General features: G+C 44.8%; 1 protein-coding gene and 1 long non-coding RNA gene across 5 annotated transcripts in view; one reads left to right on the top strand and one right to left on the bottom strand.

Annotated features, from left to right (window-relative positions):
• LOC126947646 (uncharacterized) overlaps positions 1-20,626 on the bottom strand; it is a 142,008-nt gene that overhangs the window by 18,176 nt on the left and 103,206 nt on the right. The window contains exon 2 of the long non-coding RNA XR_007723155.1: positions 13,655-13,776. This is a non-coding gene — a long non-coding RNA (uncharacterized LOC126947646). The remainder of the gene's footprint in view (positions 1-13,654; positions 13,777-20,626) is intronic.
• Positions 1-20,626, top strand: part of PDZRN3 (PDZ domain containing ring finger 3) — a 240,034-nt gene that overhangs the window by 175,686 nt on the left and 43,722 nt on the right. Inside the window, exon 1 of one of the 4 annotated variants that reach the window (XM_050778557.1) lies at positions 12,609-12,729. The exons of 2 other annotated variants lie outside the window; for them this stretch is intronic. Coding sequence is in view for 1 of the 2 variants with exons in the window: in XM_050778555.1 (XP_050634512.1) it covers positions 13,756-13,824 (69 nt within the window). In the remaining variant the exon portion in view is untranslated. Of the gene's footprint in view, positions 1-12,608; positions 12,730-12,760; positions 13,825-20,626 lie in introns of those variants that run through there. One more of the 4 variants, XM_050778555.1, reaches the window with a different exon arrangement.

Here is a 20,626-nt window from a genome sequence, read left to right as displayed (position 1 = left end):
AGGAACATGGCAGCGAAAGGAGGGAGAAGGAGAAGACTGGGGAGTAGCAGATTTGGGAGCCTTCAGAATGTCTTGAGAAACCTCTGTTGGCCTGGAGAGGGAGGAGAGAGGCAACAGGAGGCTAGGACAGACAGCACGGCTGGGAGGGATGGAGGTCTGGGAGAGCCTGAGTCCAAGGGTGCAAGGCTTCGATTTCCTGCGTAGACTAAGAGAAGCAGTGCAACCGAAGGGAGGGCAGAGCAAGGATTTGCAGTTTAACAAGGGGCACAAAGTTTGTTTCTCCACCATGAAAATAATTTGGGGATGGGAGTGAACACAGAGACAAATAAATGGATTGCTATATTATATATATATGATATGTAATTATATATATATAGTATATATGATATGTAATTATATATATATAGCCAAGAAGTTGGCAAGAAACAGGGAAGGTTCAGCTCACATCCATCTGAATTAGTCAGGAATCCTTCCCTATCATTGCTGTCACCAGAGGGCTGGAGCAAGCTGGGAAGTGGGGGAAGGCAGGAGCTAGGAGTCAGCTCACCCAGCACTGTCGAGATCAACAGAATGCACAAGTTACGAGGGTAAGACGTGAAAACCTACTCGTTCGATGCAGTAGGATTCAATATTTTAAAGAAGGAACTGAGCAGAAAAGGTGCTCAATTCTCCATTCTTCTGTGCACCCTGGTTACCCTTCATCCTAAGGTAAGGGAAGGTTCACGTCGCCAGAAGCAGTCTGTTTTCCATCCACGTTCTTCCTCAGCTTCCCTGGGACATGTTGCTGTCTGTCCCCGCCAGCAACTGAATCCTTGTAGAGAGAGTCAGGCAGATAAGAAAGTGTAGTGAGTATTTTGTAAATTTAAACTTACTCTGTTTTGAAACGCCTGAGGTTATGTCTGATAATTTTTTCAGGATTTTGTTTTCCAATTAAGGTACTAATGAATGAAGTTTTTAAAGGTTCTTAGAAGACAAATACGTATTTGGCCACTCTGTTAGTCCTCAGCATTGTTCCCCTCTAATTTTACCAGTCCATGAAATCCAAATGATGGAATAGTGTTGGTGTGTAGAGCACACGGTATGATTGGTTGTTAGCTGGTGTTGTGGGATCATGGCATGGCTTGGCCAAGCAAAGCTTTGAAGAAACACTCACTGCCCATGAAACTGTATTTTTTCCTTTTCCTGAAATAAAATGCCTCACCCCAAGGTAGGTCATGGTAGATGGACTCAAAGAGAAGGTGGGCAGAACTCAGAGTGCTGACGGGGACCTCTCTGCAGTGTTAATGTGCCCCATTTCATCCCAAAAAATAAATTGTGGTTTCAGAGCACCCACTTATCAGCTTTCTAGTTGATATCACCCAGCACACTTGTGCCTACCCCCTGGGACGAATCACCTGAAAGATGTTGGGGTTAAGGCATCAAAACATTTGGACGCACATTAATGGGTTTTACACCTTTGTATCTCTCTGGTATTACTGTTTCGCTTCAGCAAGCCCACTAATATCAGATATATCCTATCAGGGACTATTTTAAATCACTTCAATTTTCCCTGCCCCTGGGCTCTTGCCATCAGACCGGAATCCTAAGCATGTGTTGCCTATGATCTAGTGTTTTCCTTTCCCCCATTTATAGGAGAGGGAACTTTATTAGCTTTTGGACACACATATATCAGTTTTAAAGATTAAGTACAACATCAATAGTTCTTACCCGGCTCTCAAGTCTATCGAGTTGTTATATTTTCTCAGAGAATGTTAAAAAATTAGTATTGCCATTTGTGGAAGCATTTTTCTCTTAAAACAAACCATTGGTCATAATGGGGTTTACTTACTTATTCTCTGAAGTACTGTTTTATAGAGAAAGTAAATCCAGGATAGAAGCTTGATAAGTAATTTCAGACTTGATAGCACATGAACCTTATAGGTATGAGTGAATTATGAAGCCTCACTTTGCAATGTTTTTTTTTTTTTTTTTTTTTTTTTCTCAAGTATCTTTCTTGCAACTACTTGTTTTATCTTCTGGGTGACTTTAAAATATTAAAGTAGCTTCCCTTTAGTGCCCAAGTTATCCATCCAACTCATGCTTCTCCTAGCCTCCAAATTCTTTCGGACACAAACAGCCAAGTCACCTATGACTCAATTACAGGCTGCTGGAAAGGACCATCTACTACGAGGGCATGTCCTGAATCCTAGAGTCTGGCCAGGAATGAAAACAAAAAGCTGTGTTTCCCAGATCCACTTCTGGCTGTGGTTTGACCTGAGATCCACCAAACAGGATACAAAGTAATTTGGCCATTGAGATTCCCAGTTCTGAATTCAGATTTAGGCTCTCCCTATCTCTGCCCTAGTGTCACCCTCTCACCGTTTCATACCTTCCTACTTCACTTTGCCTACACGCCAGTCACAGTCCCTTCGCCAGAAATCATTTCCATCCCATCATTCATTTGCCTTCAAGACCACCATTCATATGGATTCATCTTCCCTAGGCACCGCGGCCCATGTACCTGCTTCATCTCTATTCAAAGAGTTCTCCTTTCTGCTTTTCCTCTCGTATGGATCCAGACTGGCTTGTTTTTCCCTATGTCTGTATTCCCTCCATCTTGCAACAACTAGCTCAGATTGTGCCTTTTCCACAAAGTCTATAGTATCCACAGCAAACCAAAAAGCATGGCCCCAAAGGTTATATTGTAGTTACCTCATGGGGGTTATCAGGAGAAACCTTCCTCACTCCGCCACTACCTCCGCTCTCTACAGCTGACTTCTCCTCTCCCCGCCTTTATGGTTTAGTCCTGTTTCCCAGGAGACATCATAAGCTGCTTGAGTATAGAGACAGATTTTACAATTTTTCTGTATTCCCTGAGCTGGGACGATGTGTAGCACAGATGCTCAATAAGCACTTGCTTGTTGATTAATCACGGTAATGAAGCTACTTATTGGTCATAAACCATGGTGGGTTTTTGTCTTCAGGAACTTGTCGCTTTCCTCTTAGAAGGAAGAGACTGGCCACAGTCACCATTCTGTCCTAGACACTTAGCATAACATTCTCCTGCTTAAATGAAATGAGTAGGAAGACAGATGGACATGCCCTCAAGAAACTGGCACAGCGCAGACGGCAGCAAATCCTCTGGCAGAGCACCTGGGAGCTAGTGATCAATTCTGATGGACAAATTGGGGTGGGCTTTAATATCCATGGGATTGGAAGGATGGAGCTCACATCTCAACAAGCACAAACGTATGTGTGGAAGGTATTCCAGGTAGGACTAATAAGGTCAATAAAAGCATCATGGAGTGAAAGGATTAGGGATGTCAGTCACAAAGCAGACCCAAGCATGGGGTCGGGGGCAGGATAGCCGGAGACAGATAGGAAAGGCTGATGAGACAGATGTGAGAAAGGTCACAGTGAGGCTGAAATGCTGTGCCAGTTGGGCGTTCGTTCCAGCCATGTTACGTATAGTGGGATATCAGAATTATGTGGCATAAAGATGAGCCCTTTTTAATTTTGAAATTGATGTGATTATAGTAATTTTTAATACATAGCAAATGATGCTGATTTTCCATTTACAGTGGGGATTAGATTTTATTTCAAAAGTACTTTAAGTTAAACCATGTGAGTAGCTTTAAAGAAAAAGCTGGAGCAGGCTTAGTGGCTCATGCCTATAATTCCAGCACTTTGGGAGGCTAAGGCAGGAACATCGCTTGAGGCTGTGAGTTCAAGACCAGCCTGAGCAACAAAGTGAGACCCACCCCATCTCTACAAAAACTAAACAAATAAAAAAATAACCAGGCATAGTGGTGCCCACCTGTAGTCCCAGCTTCTCAGGACGCTGAGGCAGGAGGATAGCTTGAGCCCGGGAGTTCAATGCTGCAGTGAGCTATGATCGTACCACTGCACTCCAGCCTGGGCGACAAAGCAAGACTCTGTCCCTCCCACCCCCCTCCAAAAAAAAGAGGAAAATAAATCAAGTTAATAGTAGTAGAGGCTATACATCAAAAATCATGGTGGTTCCCTGCAGCTGGAAGTTTGGAATGCACAGATACGGAAGTGGGAAGACCCCATGTGGAAAGTCACCCAGGCCAATGACTCCAAAGACTTGGGACTAGTTGGAGTTTGACAACTGGGAAGCCATCTGCAAACTTAGAGCAGCTGTCGTCCTGGGGTGGCTGCAAGTCAGATGCAGACAGCAGCTTCAGGAGGGTGAGGGGGGGTTTTGTGTGTTGTGTTTACCACTAAACAACAGTGTCTGGCTCATAGCAGGCGATCAATACAGAGGCGTGAATGAATACGTGAAAGGTATGAGGTGAGGTTTTTATTTCCACCCATGACACTGACACCCACTGGGCCGGTGCTGGGGCGCGGCTGGGAGCAGCCAGATTCCCACGCCCCCTCTTGATGTGAGCTCATAGGAGACACAGCCTCCCTTCAGGTGAAGGAGGGAAAAAGGGAGGGGGGGAGGTAGGCTGCAGTCTCTATGATCTTATACCAAGGCTCTTCTGTTTTATATTGTCATTTATAAACAACACCACAGGGACCTAGGCACCTTAGTGTACTCCAGCTGAAAGTGGCCAGTGATGAGGCTCAGGAGGAGCTGTGGCACTGGGGGACCACATACCCCATCTCAAGGGACGTCTTTACCCTGCTTCTACTCGTTTTTGTCACATGGGAATGCAAGGTCATGTGTGCCACACACTAGGAATTTTCAAAAGATGTAAAAAAAAAAAAAAAAAAAAAAAAAAAATCCACACATTTTCAGATCACTGCTGCTGGTGTTTTAAATTAGTGCCTATTTAAAATGTTAAAGACACCACAACAGCCCACTGTAGAGTTTGTGACCTCTCACTTAATTCTTTGGTTTTAACTTAATGCCGTCACATCTCCCTCAAGGATTTGTAACACCCAGTGTTTTTCCCAGCCTGTTATTCTAGTCATTTCTCTGAATCCACAATAACACAATTGGTGTCAACCTTCACGTGCCCTGTAGCGCCAGTTCTGAATCTCTCCCCTTTCTTCATCCTATCATTTGTTCTCCTTTTCTCTCCTTAGAGTCTCTCCCTTTGCAGCTAAGCCTGGCTTAAGCTACCTAGGACTTTGAAGCATGCAAAGGCCACCACCTGAATTCCTACAAATCCTGGCCTGATGCCCTCCCCAGTTCCCCTCTGCCTCGAGTGTTTACCATGCATCTCTGTTTGTTTCAACCATCTCTCCTGCCTGGACTCCAGGCCTCAAATCTGTTTTCCTGCTGTCAGGTGGAACCCCATATCCAGGGGTTGAGGCAGGTCCTCCAGGAGCCCAGCAGGGAACCCCCAGGATGGCTAGGAGCCTGGCTCAGATCACAGAGCCACAATGCCCACCACTGCCCCACCATGCCATTTAGAATGGAGCCTTTGATACATTGGTCACATTCACATGGGCAAGGAGACCACCCATGGGCCATGACTGAGACCCGTCATATCCCCCAGACTCAGCAGGGACTCTGTGATCAGGCCGTTTGGTGGCTGTAAGTATTAAAAGGAAACCTCATATCTGGAAGGAGATAGTCTCAGCAAGCCATGCCTTGTCCTGTTCAGCAGGCCAGTAATTTACAGACTCTGTGTGTTGATCGGCATCCTCATGAGTACGTTGTGTTTCTTGGATTGTTTTCTTTACCAGCCCCTGCCATTTCCCAGGAAGCCAGTTTTGAAAGCCTGTTTGCCCGCCTCAGCATTCCTAATGAAGATGTAAGGTCTTACTTACTTTGGGGTTACAAATTCTGATCTCATTTCTGCCACTTGCAAGCTGTGTGCTCTTGGGCAAATTACTTTGCCTCCCTGGGCCCCAGTTCTCTCCTGGGTAAAATGGGGGTAAGAGGAATACTTCGTCCTAACCGTATCATCACCGAGTGTCAGAGAACTCTTGGCTCAGTCTGCGATTGTTTTGTTGTCAAATTATGGTCCATAGGCCAAGTCCAGCACACAGCCTGGTTTGGTACAGTTTGCAATGAAGAATGTATTTTATTTTATTTTATTTATTTATTTTTTTGAGACGGAGTCTCACTATGTCACCAGGCTGGAGTGCAGTGGCGCGATCTCAGCTCACTGCCACCTCCGTCTCCCAGGTTCAAGTGATTCTCCTGCCTCAGCCTCCCAACTAGCTGGAATTACAGGCACGCACCACCATGCCCAGCTAATTTTTGTATTTTTAGTAGAGACGGGGTTTCACCATGTTGGCCAGGATGGTCTCTATCTCCTGACCTCGTGATCTGCCCTCCTCAGCCTCCCAAAGTGCTGGGATTACAGGCGTGAGCCACCATTCTCAGCCGTATTTTACATTTTTAAATGGTTGTTACATAAGTATCTATATATTCTCCTTGATTTTGTCTCTTGGCCCACAAAGTGTAAAATATTTACTGTTCTGTCCTTTCTAGTAAAAGTTTGCCAACCCCTGCACCAGAACATGCTGGAAGGGCTTTCTGCCCCTGGTTTGTGACTGTTCCTTTGGTTTAGTGCACACCCACAGACCGTGCTTCGATACCTTTCAAGGCTTTCTGTCTTTTCATGAGCCCTCCCCCTGGTCGGGAGATTGCCCTACTATTAGTGGGGGAAACCAAGTTCCCAAAAGGCTGTGAATTTCCCATGCTCTATGCAAGTTGTTCTGAGGGACCGGGCTGAGTTCACTCACTACACTTCCCTGCCCCATCCCCGAGACACTCACGTGCAAACTCACACCTGTTAATTCCAAACAGTTAGCAAGGGCCGTTTGGAGGCTGGGTGTTGTCATAGGCATTTCAGGGGTTACAAAGATGACTTTTTTGGGAACCACCATCAGGAATTGCAAATCTAGTTGAGGAAATGGGGGCACCCATTTGTCACCAGTGACGGGAAACACAGTGTGTTTTGGGACCTCCAAGGAATCAAGGTGTCTTATGAGGAGTCCCTGAGGCCTCAAGCCCCTCAGAAAGCTTGGACTGTATGTTGTGACATCAAGACCCATGAGATCTCCTTCCTGCGGGTGGCCTAGGGCAGAGATGCCTGTATTCTGGCCTCCCCATTCCCAGTATCTGTGGCTGTTGCAGCAGCCTGTTTCAGGGTCTGTTGCATGACTCTCAGAGACTGATGCTCACTGGCCTGCATGGGGTTTGGAGCTAGCCATGGCATGCACATAGTAGGCTGCCCTGGCCACCTGCCTTGCTCCCCTTCCCAGCAGGGCTCAGCATATGTCTCCTCTATATGTTATTGTAAAAACCACAATGACTTTTGCACCAAACTAGTACTTCAAGTGAAACTGAGCCATCAGTCTCAGGCAGCCAGGATGTTCCTCAAGATCTCCGCAGCCCATTCCCTCAAGACAGCAGCACCTCAATCAATTTGGCAAAGGAAAAATATTTTTTCATTTAACAAAATAAATAAGAAGCTGGGCACGGTGGCTCATGCCTGTAACCCCAGCACTTTGGGAGGCCGAGGTGGGTGCATCATTTGAGGTCAGAAGTTCAAGACCAGCCTGGCAAAGATGGTGAAACCCCACCTCTACTAAAAATACAAAAATTAGCCGGGTGTGGTGGTGCATGCCTGTAGTCCCAGATACTCAGAAGGCTGAGGCAAGAGAATCGCTTGAACCTGGGAGGTGGAGGTTGCAGTGAGCTGAGATCAAACCACTGCACTCCAGCCTGGGTGACAGAGCAGCAAGACTCTGTCTCAAAACATAAAATAAAATAAGATGTGAAGGCCTAAGCAGATGTTCTGAGCTGACATAGCTTTTCAGAAACAAAAACTGCACTCACAGCTGCTGTTACGTATTTTTTACTTTGACATTTTTTGTGTGTGCATTCTGACATCTTTGAAGTTGTTTTTTTTCTTTGCTAGGAAGACACAATTTTCATGCACCTCTTACTCCTTGTTCAAGAACCAGTGGCCACTCACTAAATAGGGTTCAGACAAGCTGTTGAAAAGTCACCTTGACAGGGGTGAGGGTTCACGGGTGACTAAACCATTTCCTCAACAGATTGTGATTTGGGCTCTCTAGCCATGAATAGTATACAGGGCTTGTGGGAGCGACTGTCCCACCAAAGGCAGAAAAAGCGATTCTTCTAGGTCTACAGCCTTGACCTTCTTGTGAGAGCCAGGTTCTTTGTTCGTGTCAGACACTACTGTCCATCTGCTCACTACTGTACTCCCAAAGCCCAGAAAAGTGCCTGGTGCCAAGCAGGCCCTCAGTATGTATCTGATGCTGAATTTATCCATCAGATATTTATGGAGCATCAGAGGAGGAAGTTGGTGGGCATATACCGCTGACTGAGGCCTGGTTGTTGCACTGGAAGAGTGCTCTCCAGGGAAGAACAGAGGGATGCAAACACAAAGCGACCACCCGTGTGAATCGTGCCGTAAGGAAGCACCTGGGAAACTGTGCAGGGCTATGAGGAGGGTGGGGCAGAGGAGGTGAGACTTAAGGGGCACCCCGAAGGTGATGGAGTTGAGCATTCCAGGCAGAGGGCACGGCCTGTGTGTAGACGTGGAGGTGTGAAGGAACCGGACCCAGTTCATTCAGCACTGTCGGAAAACAGCATGCGTGTCCAGAGGACACAGATGAAGCTGGGCAGACTAAGAGAAGCTGGGTCCATGCACGTGAGAAATTGGGCTGTCTTGAGCTTGATGGGTTGATTGGCTGTGTGTGTATTGTTAGGGACTGTTCTAGCCCGGCGAACAGTAGAACAGTAGCAACTGAAGGGAGAGTGGGGTTCCACCCGGGAAGAAGACAAGTTAGTGAATCTGTGTGATCCAGAAGGAAGATGGAAAGACCCCCAGGAAAGAAGAGCCAGCGGGCAGGTCTGAGAGATTTGAGAGAGGAAGAAACTATCCTATGACTGCCCAGTGCATAACAAAGGGATGCCATTGCTCCACGGAGACCCGTTTCCTCCTCAGTCCTGCCATCTCACTTCTTTTTGACATGACTCTTCCAGAAGCCTGTGTGGCTGGACTGGAAGTTCATAGCATGGTGAGACCTGTGTTCATCATTACAACAGAGAAAACAAGGTTGCATTGCAGGTATCAGGCAAATAGACAATCCAATCAGTATGCTGAAAATAATATGCTTGAATTAGATAGCTTATTCAGCAATTAAATAAATAAAAGTTCATGTCTACATCTGCTGGCTGTCTGTAGCACCCCGATGACTTATGGAAGTTCAAAGAATGATTATGAGGGATATTCCCTGGGCACTTTAAGCCCTTTGTGTATATGCCTTGTCTGTCTGTTTGTCTCATTGTGTGTTCCTTGGTGACCCCTCTTTGCACTTTATTTTTAATTTCCATGAAGGCAGGAAGAGGCAGGCGTCTGATGGTGCAGAGCACCCGAGAAGAGTGCCTTGTGCTCTGGTGAGCTTATTAGGCACTTTCCAGTGATGTGATTACTAACTTGAAAAAGACGTTAAGCATCTTCACCAAACAATGTGTGCCTTTGTGTGGCCAGTAGTTTTTTCATTTTTACTGGGACAGCTGTTCTCTCAAAAACAGTTCTATTATAAATAACTTGCAGTCACTAACAGACTTTCTTTGCCCTTACACTGCCTCTGGGATGAGCTTGACTAAATGCTACGGTGTGTATCATCAAGCAGGTGAACCTCCTTTTTTACACAATTGTGTGTTCCTTACTATAGGAAAGCAACATTTTGAAAATAAAACACCATCCTAAATGTGCTAGATGATTTTCCAAAGTAAAGGGTACTTTAAATGCAAAAAAACAAAACAAAACAAAAAAAACACTTTTCGTGTGTCTTGTTTTAGGCATAACGGGTGCATGAATGTTTTCCATTTTTTATTCCAAATAATACATATTAATCACAAGAATGGAAACCCAACCATGAGTCGAATTTGTATTAGTATCCTTTCCATTCCTCCCCGCACCCTGCAGCGTGAGGCTTTTAGACACCAGACTCACCCAAGTACACTTGTAAGGTAGCTGTTCTCAAAGTAAGGCCCGGGCACCCCGGGGGTCCAGGACACTTGTTTCTGGGGATCTGTGAGGTCAAAAACATTTTCGTAAAAATACCAAGATGTTATACTGTCATTCTTTTATGAACATATAGTACAGTGGAGTTTTCTAGCGGCTACATGACATATCACAAGCGTTTGAATTTAGAAGCAAATGTGAAAATCCAGCTGTCCTCTATTACACTAGACCTTAGAGAGCTGTTGGAAAATGTAAAACTATGCTTTCCTTCTCAAAAACTTCTGTTTTGGAAAATATAGTCATTTCATAAAAATGTTATTTATACTATTATTTAATGGGTTTGTTATTGCTATTTTAAAATGAATTAATGAATACTTTAAAATTTCTGATTATTTCTAATATGATAAATATTGCTTAATATAACCCATATAAACAACAGTCCTTGAGGTTCTCAGTAATTATTATTTTTTATTTATTTATTTATTTATTTATTTTTGAGACAGAGTCTTGCTCTTGTCACCAGGCTGGAGTACAGTGGGTGCCATCTTGGCTCACTGCAACCTCCACCTCCTGGGTTCAAGCACCTCCCCTGCCTCAGCCTCCCAAGTACCTGGGACTACAGGTGCATGCCACCACACCTGGCTAATTTTTTGTATTTTAGTAGAGACGGGTTTCACCATGTGGGCCAGGATGGTCTCCATCTCCTGACTTCGTGATCTGCCCGCCTCAGCCTCGCAAAGTGCTGGGATTACAGGTGTGAGCCACCATGCCTGGCCAGTTCTCAGTAATTTTTAAGAGTGAAAGAGTTCCTAAGGCCAAAATGTTAGAGAGCCACTGCTCAGAAATACAGTACCATATGCAGTAAAACTCTCCCAGCTTGTTACTGAGATTGGGAAGCTTTCTAACAAAGAGTAAAAGGATATGTAAAAGTTGCCTAATCATGTAACTTAGGCCCATTTCTACTTTTATTTGTGGATGTGCAGGAAAAAGGTGAAGGACTACGTTGAAACCACAGAATCTTATGAAAAACATAACTTAAAGGCCCTCAACTTTGGGGGAGGAGAACCAACCACGATTGCAAACCTTTCCTTTGTGGGGACACCCAAGCACACTTTGTTTTCTCTCCCTGCTGGTACTTGACAATTGTGCTGTGATTGGCGGGTCTGTGAGATCGCACAGGTCACCCTTCATGTCTTCATGCAGCCAACGAGTATGTGTTTCCTGAGCACCTTCATGGGGCCTGGGCTGGTAGAAATTCAAACCCAGTCGCTGTCCTCAGGAAGCCAAAAGGCTTGTACCAGGAAACAGTCAGCAAACACATAAGCATTAAGTGAACAGAATCATTACTGATTTTGGAAAGTGATGCAAAGGAAATGAATGGGGTGATATGACACAGTACTTTGGAAGATCTGAAAGTAAATTCATACAAGATACCTGGCAAAGGCTTTTCTAAGGAGGCTTCATTTGAGCGGAGATGGGGGTAGGGGGTTGGAAGAAAGGAGAAGGGGAAGAGTGGTTCCAGCAGAGGGACCTGCAGAGGCCCTGCGGAAGGGCATGGCTTGCTGGCAGTGTGGTGACCACCAGAGTGGGTGAGCGATGATGGGTATGGAGACATTGATGGACAAAGGCCGGATTTTACAGAGCATTGTAGGCGCTGGTGAAGAATTTCAGTTTCAATCCAGGAGTGATGGGAAGTGATCTGAGGGCTTTTTAGCAAACAGTGGATTCATCCATTTCTGCTGTGTGAAGACCAGCCTGGTGACTGGGTAGGGAATGAACTAGGGGAGAGAGGCAACTGGTGGGTAGGCAGGAGAGGAGGCAGAGAGTGCCCAGGAGGCTCTGGACATCATCAGGTGAGAATCCATGGTGTGCAAGGGTGACCGACAGAATGGACAGGTTTGAGATCTAATTTGGGGTAGAACAGACCAGACTCACTGATGAACCAAGGGTGGGGATGAGGCAAGGAGAGTGAAGAAGCATGACCTCTGTTTTTTTATTAGAGCTGCTTTTGTTTTCTCAAATCATTGCAACAAAACTCTGCAAGGTAGTTAGCATCATACCTATTATTTGGAGATGAGGAGACCAAAGCGCCAATAACGTGCTCATGGGTCAACAGGGCCCTGCACAACATCAAAGCAAGTCAGCAATTAACTGCAGCTGCCCCGCTCCATCTGTGGCTTCCTTTCCCTGGTGGCACGCTCCAGCTTACTGCTCCGGTCCAGGCAGTGACACCAGGTGAGGGCCCGGAAGCAAGGCTCCTCTCCCTCCAGCAAGTCAGGGCTGTTCTGGTGTGAGCCAAGTCACTGTGCCTCGTCTTCTGTGTCTGAGAAATGGGTCCAGAGGCATCTGCTGGCCATCAGCCCAAGTGGGATTTTATTGGAACTGGTTTATTCACGTCTCAGGTGTGTCTTAGCTCCCTGAGAAAGGGAGCATTATTCTTCAGGCCCCATGACACGTCTCAGCAGGGGACGTGGGAGTCTTCCTTGGAGACAGTTAAACCTTTGTAAAATGAAGCCTTTGTAAAATGGTGAAGGCTCTGGAAGCAATTGTGAGAATTTTAAACGTGGACGATTTTCGTTGAGAACAAGGGTACCTGTGCATTGCATTCAGGCAATGGGGCAATCATTTATTTAAAAACAAAGTTTTTAGAAAAGCTGTCAGGCTTACTCAGTGGGACAGAGGCTGAAGGAGGAGAGAAGCAAGGCAGCAAGAATCAAAATTCTTAAATGTTATCTTTTCTCACTTCCCAGGTATAATCTGGCAGCTCTCTGCTTTCTTCACACACAACTCGGCACAGCTTCAGAGGTCTAGGCAGGTATGGAACATCAGATACAGATCCGTAGTAACCATTGACAATCAGCCCAGCCATATCATCTCTGAAATACCTGCAGCATCTATATAGCTGAGGGGATGGCATGAAGCTGACTGCTTCTCTTCCTCCCAGTTAGTTAGGCAGCCCTTCAACAAATAACTTTCTGCTTTTGGAATTGAAAATGCATTTGGGGAATGATTATCTGCTTTCTCACCTGTAGGGCAGCCTCTCTCCTTATAACCCCTAGCTACTTTGCATACTCACGGATATATCCTGCCATTTAAATTTTTATATTTTATTCATATGTGGAGTATTTTTCCTGCAACTTTGTAAAGCACTAAATATTATATGAACATTATTCAAAACATGTCCTTTCCATAAAGTCCGTTTATATGCCATCATTATCTGCAGCATTAAATACATTTTATATCATCAGAAATTTTATGATATATTTAAAAATGAATTTCTACTTAGCCAAAACACATTAGGGATTATCCTAAGAGACCTTGCTAAAAATGCAGTCATGTTTATTTGTAACTGCCAGAAAATAGCTTGCAAAATTGTTAGTGTCTTTTATTATTCCCTACCACTGGAGCACTTGCTTGTTAATTAGAGAAATTTCAACTGTCATAGTTGGCAATTATAGCTTCTGTATCATTGTCTGTTATGAATAGTCAATGAGAGCTGATTAATATGCATGAGCAGCAGTATATATAGCGTGTGCATTGGACCACAATCCAGCTGCCAGAATCACTCAGAGGAGGGAGTGGTGTGCGTGTATGTCTGTGTGTATGTGTGTGTGTGTGTGCACGCGCGTGCATGCATGCATGCTGCGAGGCGAGGAAGGGAAGCGTGGAAGCGGGGAGAGAGTTGTTGTCTAGCCTCTGAGAGCAGCGCCAATGTGAAGCTTTGCAGCCGCCTGACTCACCTGAGGCTCTCCAAGGATACCTTCAATGCCTGCACTGTAAGGGAGCTGCTTTTCCCGGGTGCTGGCGAGGACGGAAGCCTTCCTTTGACGTTTTTCTAAACATGGGATGCAGTTTGTGCAGCCTGCAGAAGCAAGAGGAGCAGTACAAATTACTCTATGAAGTTTGTCAGGTAACACCCTGCCTTTTATTCCGTAGAAGTGCATAGGCACCCAACTGGCCAAGTGTAACTTCTGGGAAAGGTATTGGGGATTTGTGTGTGTGTGTTTGTGCATATTTTGTGTTCTGAAAGAGGAAGCCTTTCTGACTTTTTTGTGTATTTTCTTTTAAGTCTGTTATAAAATTTTCCATCCAGTGGCACTTTGGTGCCTGCCTTTGGAAATATAAATATATGTTGATGGTCATAAAATGTGTTTCAAGCAGTCTTGTCAAAAGGCTTCGTCACAACTGACCTCTCTCCAGAGTGTCGAACTCGAAGGGTCAAAGAGTGGTCATGCACGCTTTGAACAAGTTGGAGAAGACGTGGATGATGATTAATGCTTGCAAGGTTTTGTCTGTGTTTACAAATAGTTACAAGGCGCTCCTTTCAGTACAGCCCAAGCCCTCTGCTGATTTGGTTCTTTTAGCAATTCTTGTAGTGGGACATATGGTTCAAATTGGTACTTCTCACTTGCCATTTCTGTACCTCTCTCTGAAATTTTTAAGAACTTCAAAAGCAAGTGACTCGATCTTGGGTGCTGTCATTCACATCGGATGACTTGTATCTTCTAAGTCATTGTGAGCAACATGAAAATTTCAGTTGAGGTGAAATGGGATATTTACGATACAACCCAGATAATTTATCTTACGTCTCTGTCAAATGTTCTATTTTTAAATATTCAAGTCCTACTCTCAACTAGGAGGTTTTAATACTGCTGTTGGTAACCTACCTTGGCAGGTAAGGATTTTCTCCGAAAATCATTCTTTCAATTTGTCTTCAGTAATAAAAATAATAATAATCCAGCTAAGGCTTTCTTTTAGATAAGCACTTTAGAAGAAGGTTGTTATAGCAAGTGAGAAACAAAGGGTGTGTGTTTCTTGATTTATAACAATCAATGGCATCATAATTTTTAAAGAGCCAGACTTTTTAAAAAAGAATTTGATTCTCCATCAGTTGAGTGTCATTTTTTGCTTAAGCCACCAGGGGGTGATATGCTTAAAGAGACACAGTGAGACGCGGCAAAAAGTGGGTTGGCTGCCTCTCTGGGCAAAACCTAAAGATAAAATGACCCTGGGTGAACAAAAAGTGTCTCTCTCTCTGTCTGAGAGACAGAGAGACAGAGAGACACTGAGACAGAGAGAGAGAGTCAAAACAAACCTTTCGAGGCTTGGTACTCTCCTTAGGCAAGGGGTATATATCTTACAAAAAACAAGCATCTTAAATGAGTCTTGGGAATAAATACATTTCCGACCTGTGACTTCACACTCAGGACTTCACTGGACTCAAGTCCTTTTCAAAGCATTTGGGAGACATGTTGGAGATCTTGGGCAGAAGCGCTGTCGCTACTGGCGATCTAGCCCCCATCCCTTGTGTGATCATGTGGTGAGTTGTAGTCCTCAGTTTGCCAAGTTATCCCACTCAGTGAGCTGGGGAATTCTCAGTGAGTCCAGCACATAAGCAGGAGACAAGTGGAACAGCAGACGCCGTCATTCGGGCAAGGTGGTTGTGTTACAGACTTTTGCCGCTATATTTGAAATAGCCCAACATAGTAAGTCAAAAGGTAGTTTTTTAAATTTGCCTTTTAAAAATGTTTTGCTTTTTACCATTAATGCACAGAAAATATAATTCAGCAATCACAGCTGTGGATTACACTGGCACCCTCCAAAAAGTAACTCGACCACATCTCTGTCAAATCTAAGTGAACCTGTCTTTTATTCTTCTGTATTATTTGTGCTCAATCCCCCCAACCCCTCCCACAAACACACACAACTGCCCCCAAAAGAGGGAGCCTGGATTCTGTTGTTTGTTTTTTACTAGGTGAATTTATGTGGAAATATTTCTGGCTGAAGCATCGCTCAGTAAATTGCTGATAAATGACTTCCATCTGGAATATACTTGGTCAGCAATTTAGGAAGCCATGCAGATTTATTTTCAAGAAACTCAAACTACTTTTCAGACCCATTACCCTTGTGCCAACTAAGTAAAATCCCCCTTGCTCCTATTCTTTGTGAGTCCTGAACCGTAGCATAAAGGAATTCACAAAACACTTGCAGGAATTAATAATTGCATTCTCGCTCTTATTATGCAAAGCCTTATTAGAGCAGAGAAATTAAGGTTTCCATAAATTACAGTTCCAGAAGGTCCGGTGCGTCTGGCTTCAGTAAGCCCTGGTAACAGCAGCACAAAGAGGATCAAATATTCCAGGGCTCAGACTTTATCCTTTCCTCATCCAGAGATAATTCAAAGAGATGCTCTTCATTAGGGCCATTGGCAAGCTGCCTACAGTTTCTTTTTGGGGGCTGCTGTGAGCTTAATGATGCAGAACAATAGCTTTGCCTCTTGTTGCACACATACCTCATTGTACCTTTAATCACATTAGAAAAACAACAACAACACATAAAGTTGCCTGGTCATTAAGGGGCATTGCAAAGAGTGCAGACACATCAGTGATTGGGGTCATGCATTAAAAGATGCACCAAGACATTTAGGGACACTCAAACACTTCTATGGGGAGGAAGCTTCCTGCCTACCTGGAGTTGTAAGGTCAGGTCAGTCAAGTACAGCGGTTCTTTATACTTTTATGATAACTGTGGTGTCCAGGTGGTGGGGGTTGTGGGGCAGTGTGAAACATCAAGACAGGGCCTCTGCCTACCAGAAATTTGAAATTTAACAGTTGCTTCCTGATTTGGAAAACTTTAGCCTGTCTTGAGTAACCTTGAGTACTCACAAGCACTATTAGGGTGAAAGGACAAGGAAGCAAGGAAGATGCTTTAAGGTTATCAAGGAGTACAGTCTCCTGCTTGGATAAATTAATTGGCACAGGAGAGCTCATGTTCTAGGAGTAATGGGATAGGGAGCCTCACAGCTCTTGGGCTGTGGCTGGAATCCAGCTAAGGGTGGTTACCAGGTGTTGGGGCCAGGGAGTGGGAGTTGGGGGTGTAAGGATGGGAAAGTCTGTGGCTCTGTGGGTTTTGATGCCAGTGACTCCAGCACAGGCTAAGCACCAGCCTTGTCTGTAGCCGTGTACTGTGAGGTCAACGGGACAGCCAGTCTGTGGATGCTTTGAGGAGGGTCTTCCAATGGAGGCCAGGAAGAGGGGAACAGAGTGGCACCTCAGCCAGTATCATTTATTCCCTCCACCTCTTCTAACATTGACCAGAGACTCTTTGTAAAATGGTGACCTTTGCTAATTTGATGAGGCAACAAGGAAATAATTGTGATTGGGAGTTAAGCTTCAAACTAGAAATTATGACTAGCACAGTGTCCTAAAGTCTGCATGCACATTTTCAAGATAAGGAATACGTATCTATAGTCACAGGACTATTCATTGCCGACAGCCACAGCATTATTTATTGTGCACTTACTATGTGCTGGCACAATGCTAAGTGTCCACTGTGCGTTTTCCCATCAGATCTGCACACAAGCATGAAGAGATAGGTGATACTGTCATCCCTATTTCAAAGAGAAGAAACTGACATACAGAGGAATTATAGTGGGACTGGGAGTCAGATCTGCACTATAATTCCCACATCTGCGAATTCTTTTCTTGCATAACTCATTTTCCAGCAGTGTCAATGAATGAATCATGACCAACTTTACAGGATACCTGTGGGCCAGTTTTCAAAAATCATGCTTGCCTCTGTGGGGCTAACATAAAGACCCTGCAGTCTCAGACAGGCCCAGGTGCTACATGGTACCTCCTGAGAAGGGTTCCTACGGGCTGGCTGGTCCTTCATACCAAGGGAGGGTGGTGTGCAGAGAAAAATGAGCTCCAGAGTAGCACGGAGTTCCCACTGGCTTATCAGGCAGCCTGAAGAATGGATGATTTGAGAATGCTCATGTCCTTTTGCCTCTCAGTAATAACAGGAAATATCACTTAAGATTAATTTGTGCCTCTTATGCCACTTGAAGTTGTTAGTTTTGAGAAGCAAAAACTTTATCACTAACTCTGACTTGCCGGAAAAAACTATAGATCGGATACAGATTTGTGACCCTTTATACATCAATCTCGTAGCCAGTTGGATAGAAAAACACAGATTTCTACAGTAAATACTAATCAGAATCCAGTTTATGGGGAATTCTGGAAACTTGACTTTGCACAATCCTGCTTGCATATTTAATTAGCTAGATGCAGTCCTCAGATGAGTTGTCTGCTATAGAACACAGAGACTGCATCAGCTGAGAGTCAGATGGGTCACGGTTCGATTAAGTATGGACCCAATTAATGACGGTTAATTGGATGAACATAAACTTGACCTCCACACAGCAGTTTTGAACCTGGCAAAATTTTCCTGCAAGTAGGAGTGTGTTTGCTTAAATAGCCTATTAATTCTAAAAGCTTCGTTTTAGAAGCAGCTTTACATTCTGAATTCATGTAGGCAAAGTAGGTATGGAAAAAGAAAGCTCATCTCGGCCGGGCATGGAGGCTCACGCCCTGTAATCCCAGCACTTTGGGAGGCTGAGGTGGCAGGGTTGCTTGAGCCCAGGAGTTCAGGAATGGCCTGGGCAACTTGATGAGATCCCATCTCTATAAAAGAAAAAGAGAAAGAAATTTAACTTAGCCAGCCATGATGGTGCATGCCTGTAGTCCCAGCTACTCAGGAGGCTGAGGTGAGAGGATCACTTGAGCTTAGGAGTTGGAGGCTGTAGTGAACTATGCTGGCACCACTGCATTCCAGCCTGGGTGACAGTGACAGAGCAAGACACCTTCTCGTTGGGGGGACGGGGGGAAGCCCATCTTCTCCTCCTCCCACCTTGACAAACCAGGGCCCTTTATTGAATATGGGGCCAGCATATGGCTGAGAAAGTCACTTTTTAATATGTGGCCATTATTTGTCACTAACTGTTGTTTTCTTGTCAATTAACAATGGATTATAAACCACTTTTATGTTGATTCTGAAAAGGAATGATCAAGGGTGGGACCAGAGATTTCCTCTCCTCTTTCTGTTTGTCTCCTCTTGAAGACACAAAGCTTTGGAGGACCATAAAGGAGTTTTCCTTCTTTTCCCTTAGGACTAGGGCCTAATACCCACCATCCTAGCTTAGGTGTCCTTCTGAAGTGTTCCCAGGGTGCCCTGCACTTCCTTCCACCTTGTTTCCATATCTGTGTTAATTTGGCCTCCCATGTTACACTGTAGACTAGGAAGTCTCATCACTACTGTTACTTCTCAGCACATGGTTGGTTGAATAAGTTGGATTTTGTAATGTTTGTTGGGAAGAGTGAGGAGCAAGAAAAGAAGAATACAAGTTAGGAATTTAGAAAGAGAACTAGGTGTTGAATGAAATGACCATGGTTTGGACCACAGAGGTGAGGATGTGGAACAGAGGGGACACAAGACATTCATTTATCATTCATTCAGCCAACACATTCACCAAGTGCTGAGAACCGAGATGCTCACCCACTTGCTCACTGGCTCCCCAGTGCCCTTAGAATTCAGTGAATTAACTGTGGCTTACAGAGCCCTGTGAGATCCAGCCTCTTCTGACCTCTCCCATAAACCTCCTGCCCTGCTCATCTGCCCTGGTCCTGAAGGCCTCCTTTCAAGACACAGAACCCACCTTATTCCTTCCTTCTCAAGACTTTGCAAACTGGCTGTTCCCTTCTGCCCGCAAGTTAGTTCACCAGTTCATCCTTGAGCTCAGCTTAAATGTCCCTCTTCCTGGAGACCTTACCTGACCTAAGAAAATCCGCTCCCCCCCCCCCCCCCCACTCTAACGTCTCTGTACACTGTTGATTTCACTGCTGCACTTTGTTGACTTGCTTATCACCTGTTTTCAACTCCAACCTCCCGGACGAATGTCAGTCCCGTGAAGGTAGGAACTTTGCATCGTTCTCTGTGAAACCCCAGGTCGTGGCACATGACTAGTAACTGTTCAGGATGTGTTTACCAAAATTAACTTCTGAGTGAGAAATGTATCAAGTGGATCCCACTTTGGTTTGGGAAGGGTTTTACCATGACAAATGAGTCCATATCCCTGGTCTCTAATGGCTTCCACAGATACAGCTGCATGTTGCCATAAGGCAGGTGGTACGGGGTCACAAGAGAGAAGACAGCCCCTCTCTCTGTGTTCCTGTCACCCACCTGCCATGGCACGCAGAAGGAAACATATGGAACAGTGAAAAAAATCCAGCTTTAATAAATGAGTTCTCTTGTGTTCATTAATAATGCAGGAAGAGGTCATGGTTAAATGTGGGCGGGGTGGGGGTGGGTAATGCACAAAAGAATACCGTCAACAGTTCGGAGTGAAGGCACGGCAGAGCCACGCCAACCCTCCTGCGTTCTCCGACCAATGTGGGATTAAGCAGGGAACAGCCTTCACTCTCTAAAGCCCACAAAGCCAGTTTCTAGCAGTGCCACCGTCATTTATGTGACAGGTGTCATAACGTTGGTAAAATGTAGTCGAGCTGTGCTGCAGAAGAAATGTCAGGAATGAATGTGTCCTGCCTGGAGTGACCTGCTTGCCTACTTGTTCATCAAGGGCATTTTGAGTTGTGTGTTCATTGGTGAACTTTGGGGAAAGGGTCCCTTTTCCATCTACTAATTGCCAGCCTCACAGGATAATTTTTTTTTCCCAAATACATTTGATGATATTCATCAGCTTGTGATAAAGAATATGCCAAAATAGTGCGAAAGTGAAAGAATATTATTGGCACTAATGTTCAGTTGTGTTGCATGCTGGTCTTGATTTGAGTGGCAGTAGGAAGCAGGGACAGCTTTTGACTGTGGAAGAGTCTTTGGACTCTTAGATCTCAGATTAGATCTCAGAGTAGGGT

The sequence above is a fragment of the Macaca thibetana genome, chromosome 2 (assembly GCF_024542745.1).
Source record: "Macaca thibetana thibetana isolate TM-01 chromosome 2, ASM2454274v1, whole genome shotgun sequence".
Taxonomy (NCBI): Eukaryota; Metazoa; Chordata; class Mammalia; order Primates; family Cercopithecidae; genus Macaca; species Macaca thibetana.
The sequence above is the reverse complement of the archived record's forward strand: the minus strand, read 5'-3'. Positions and strand labels throughout refer to the sequence as shown.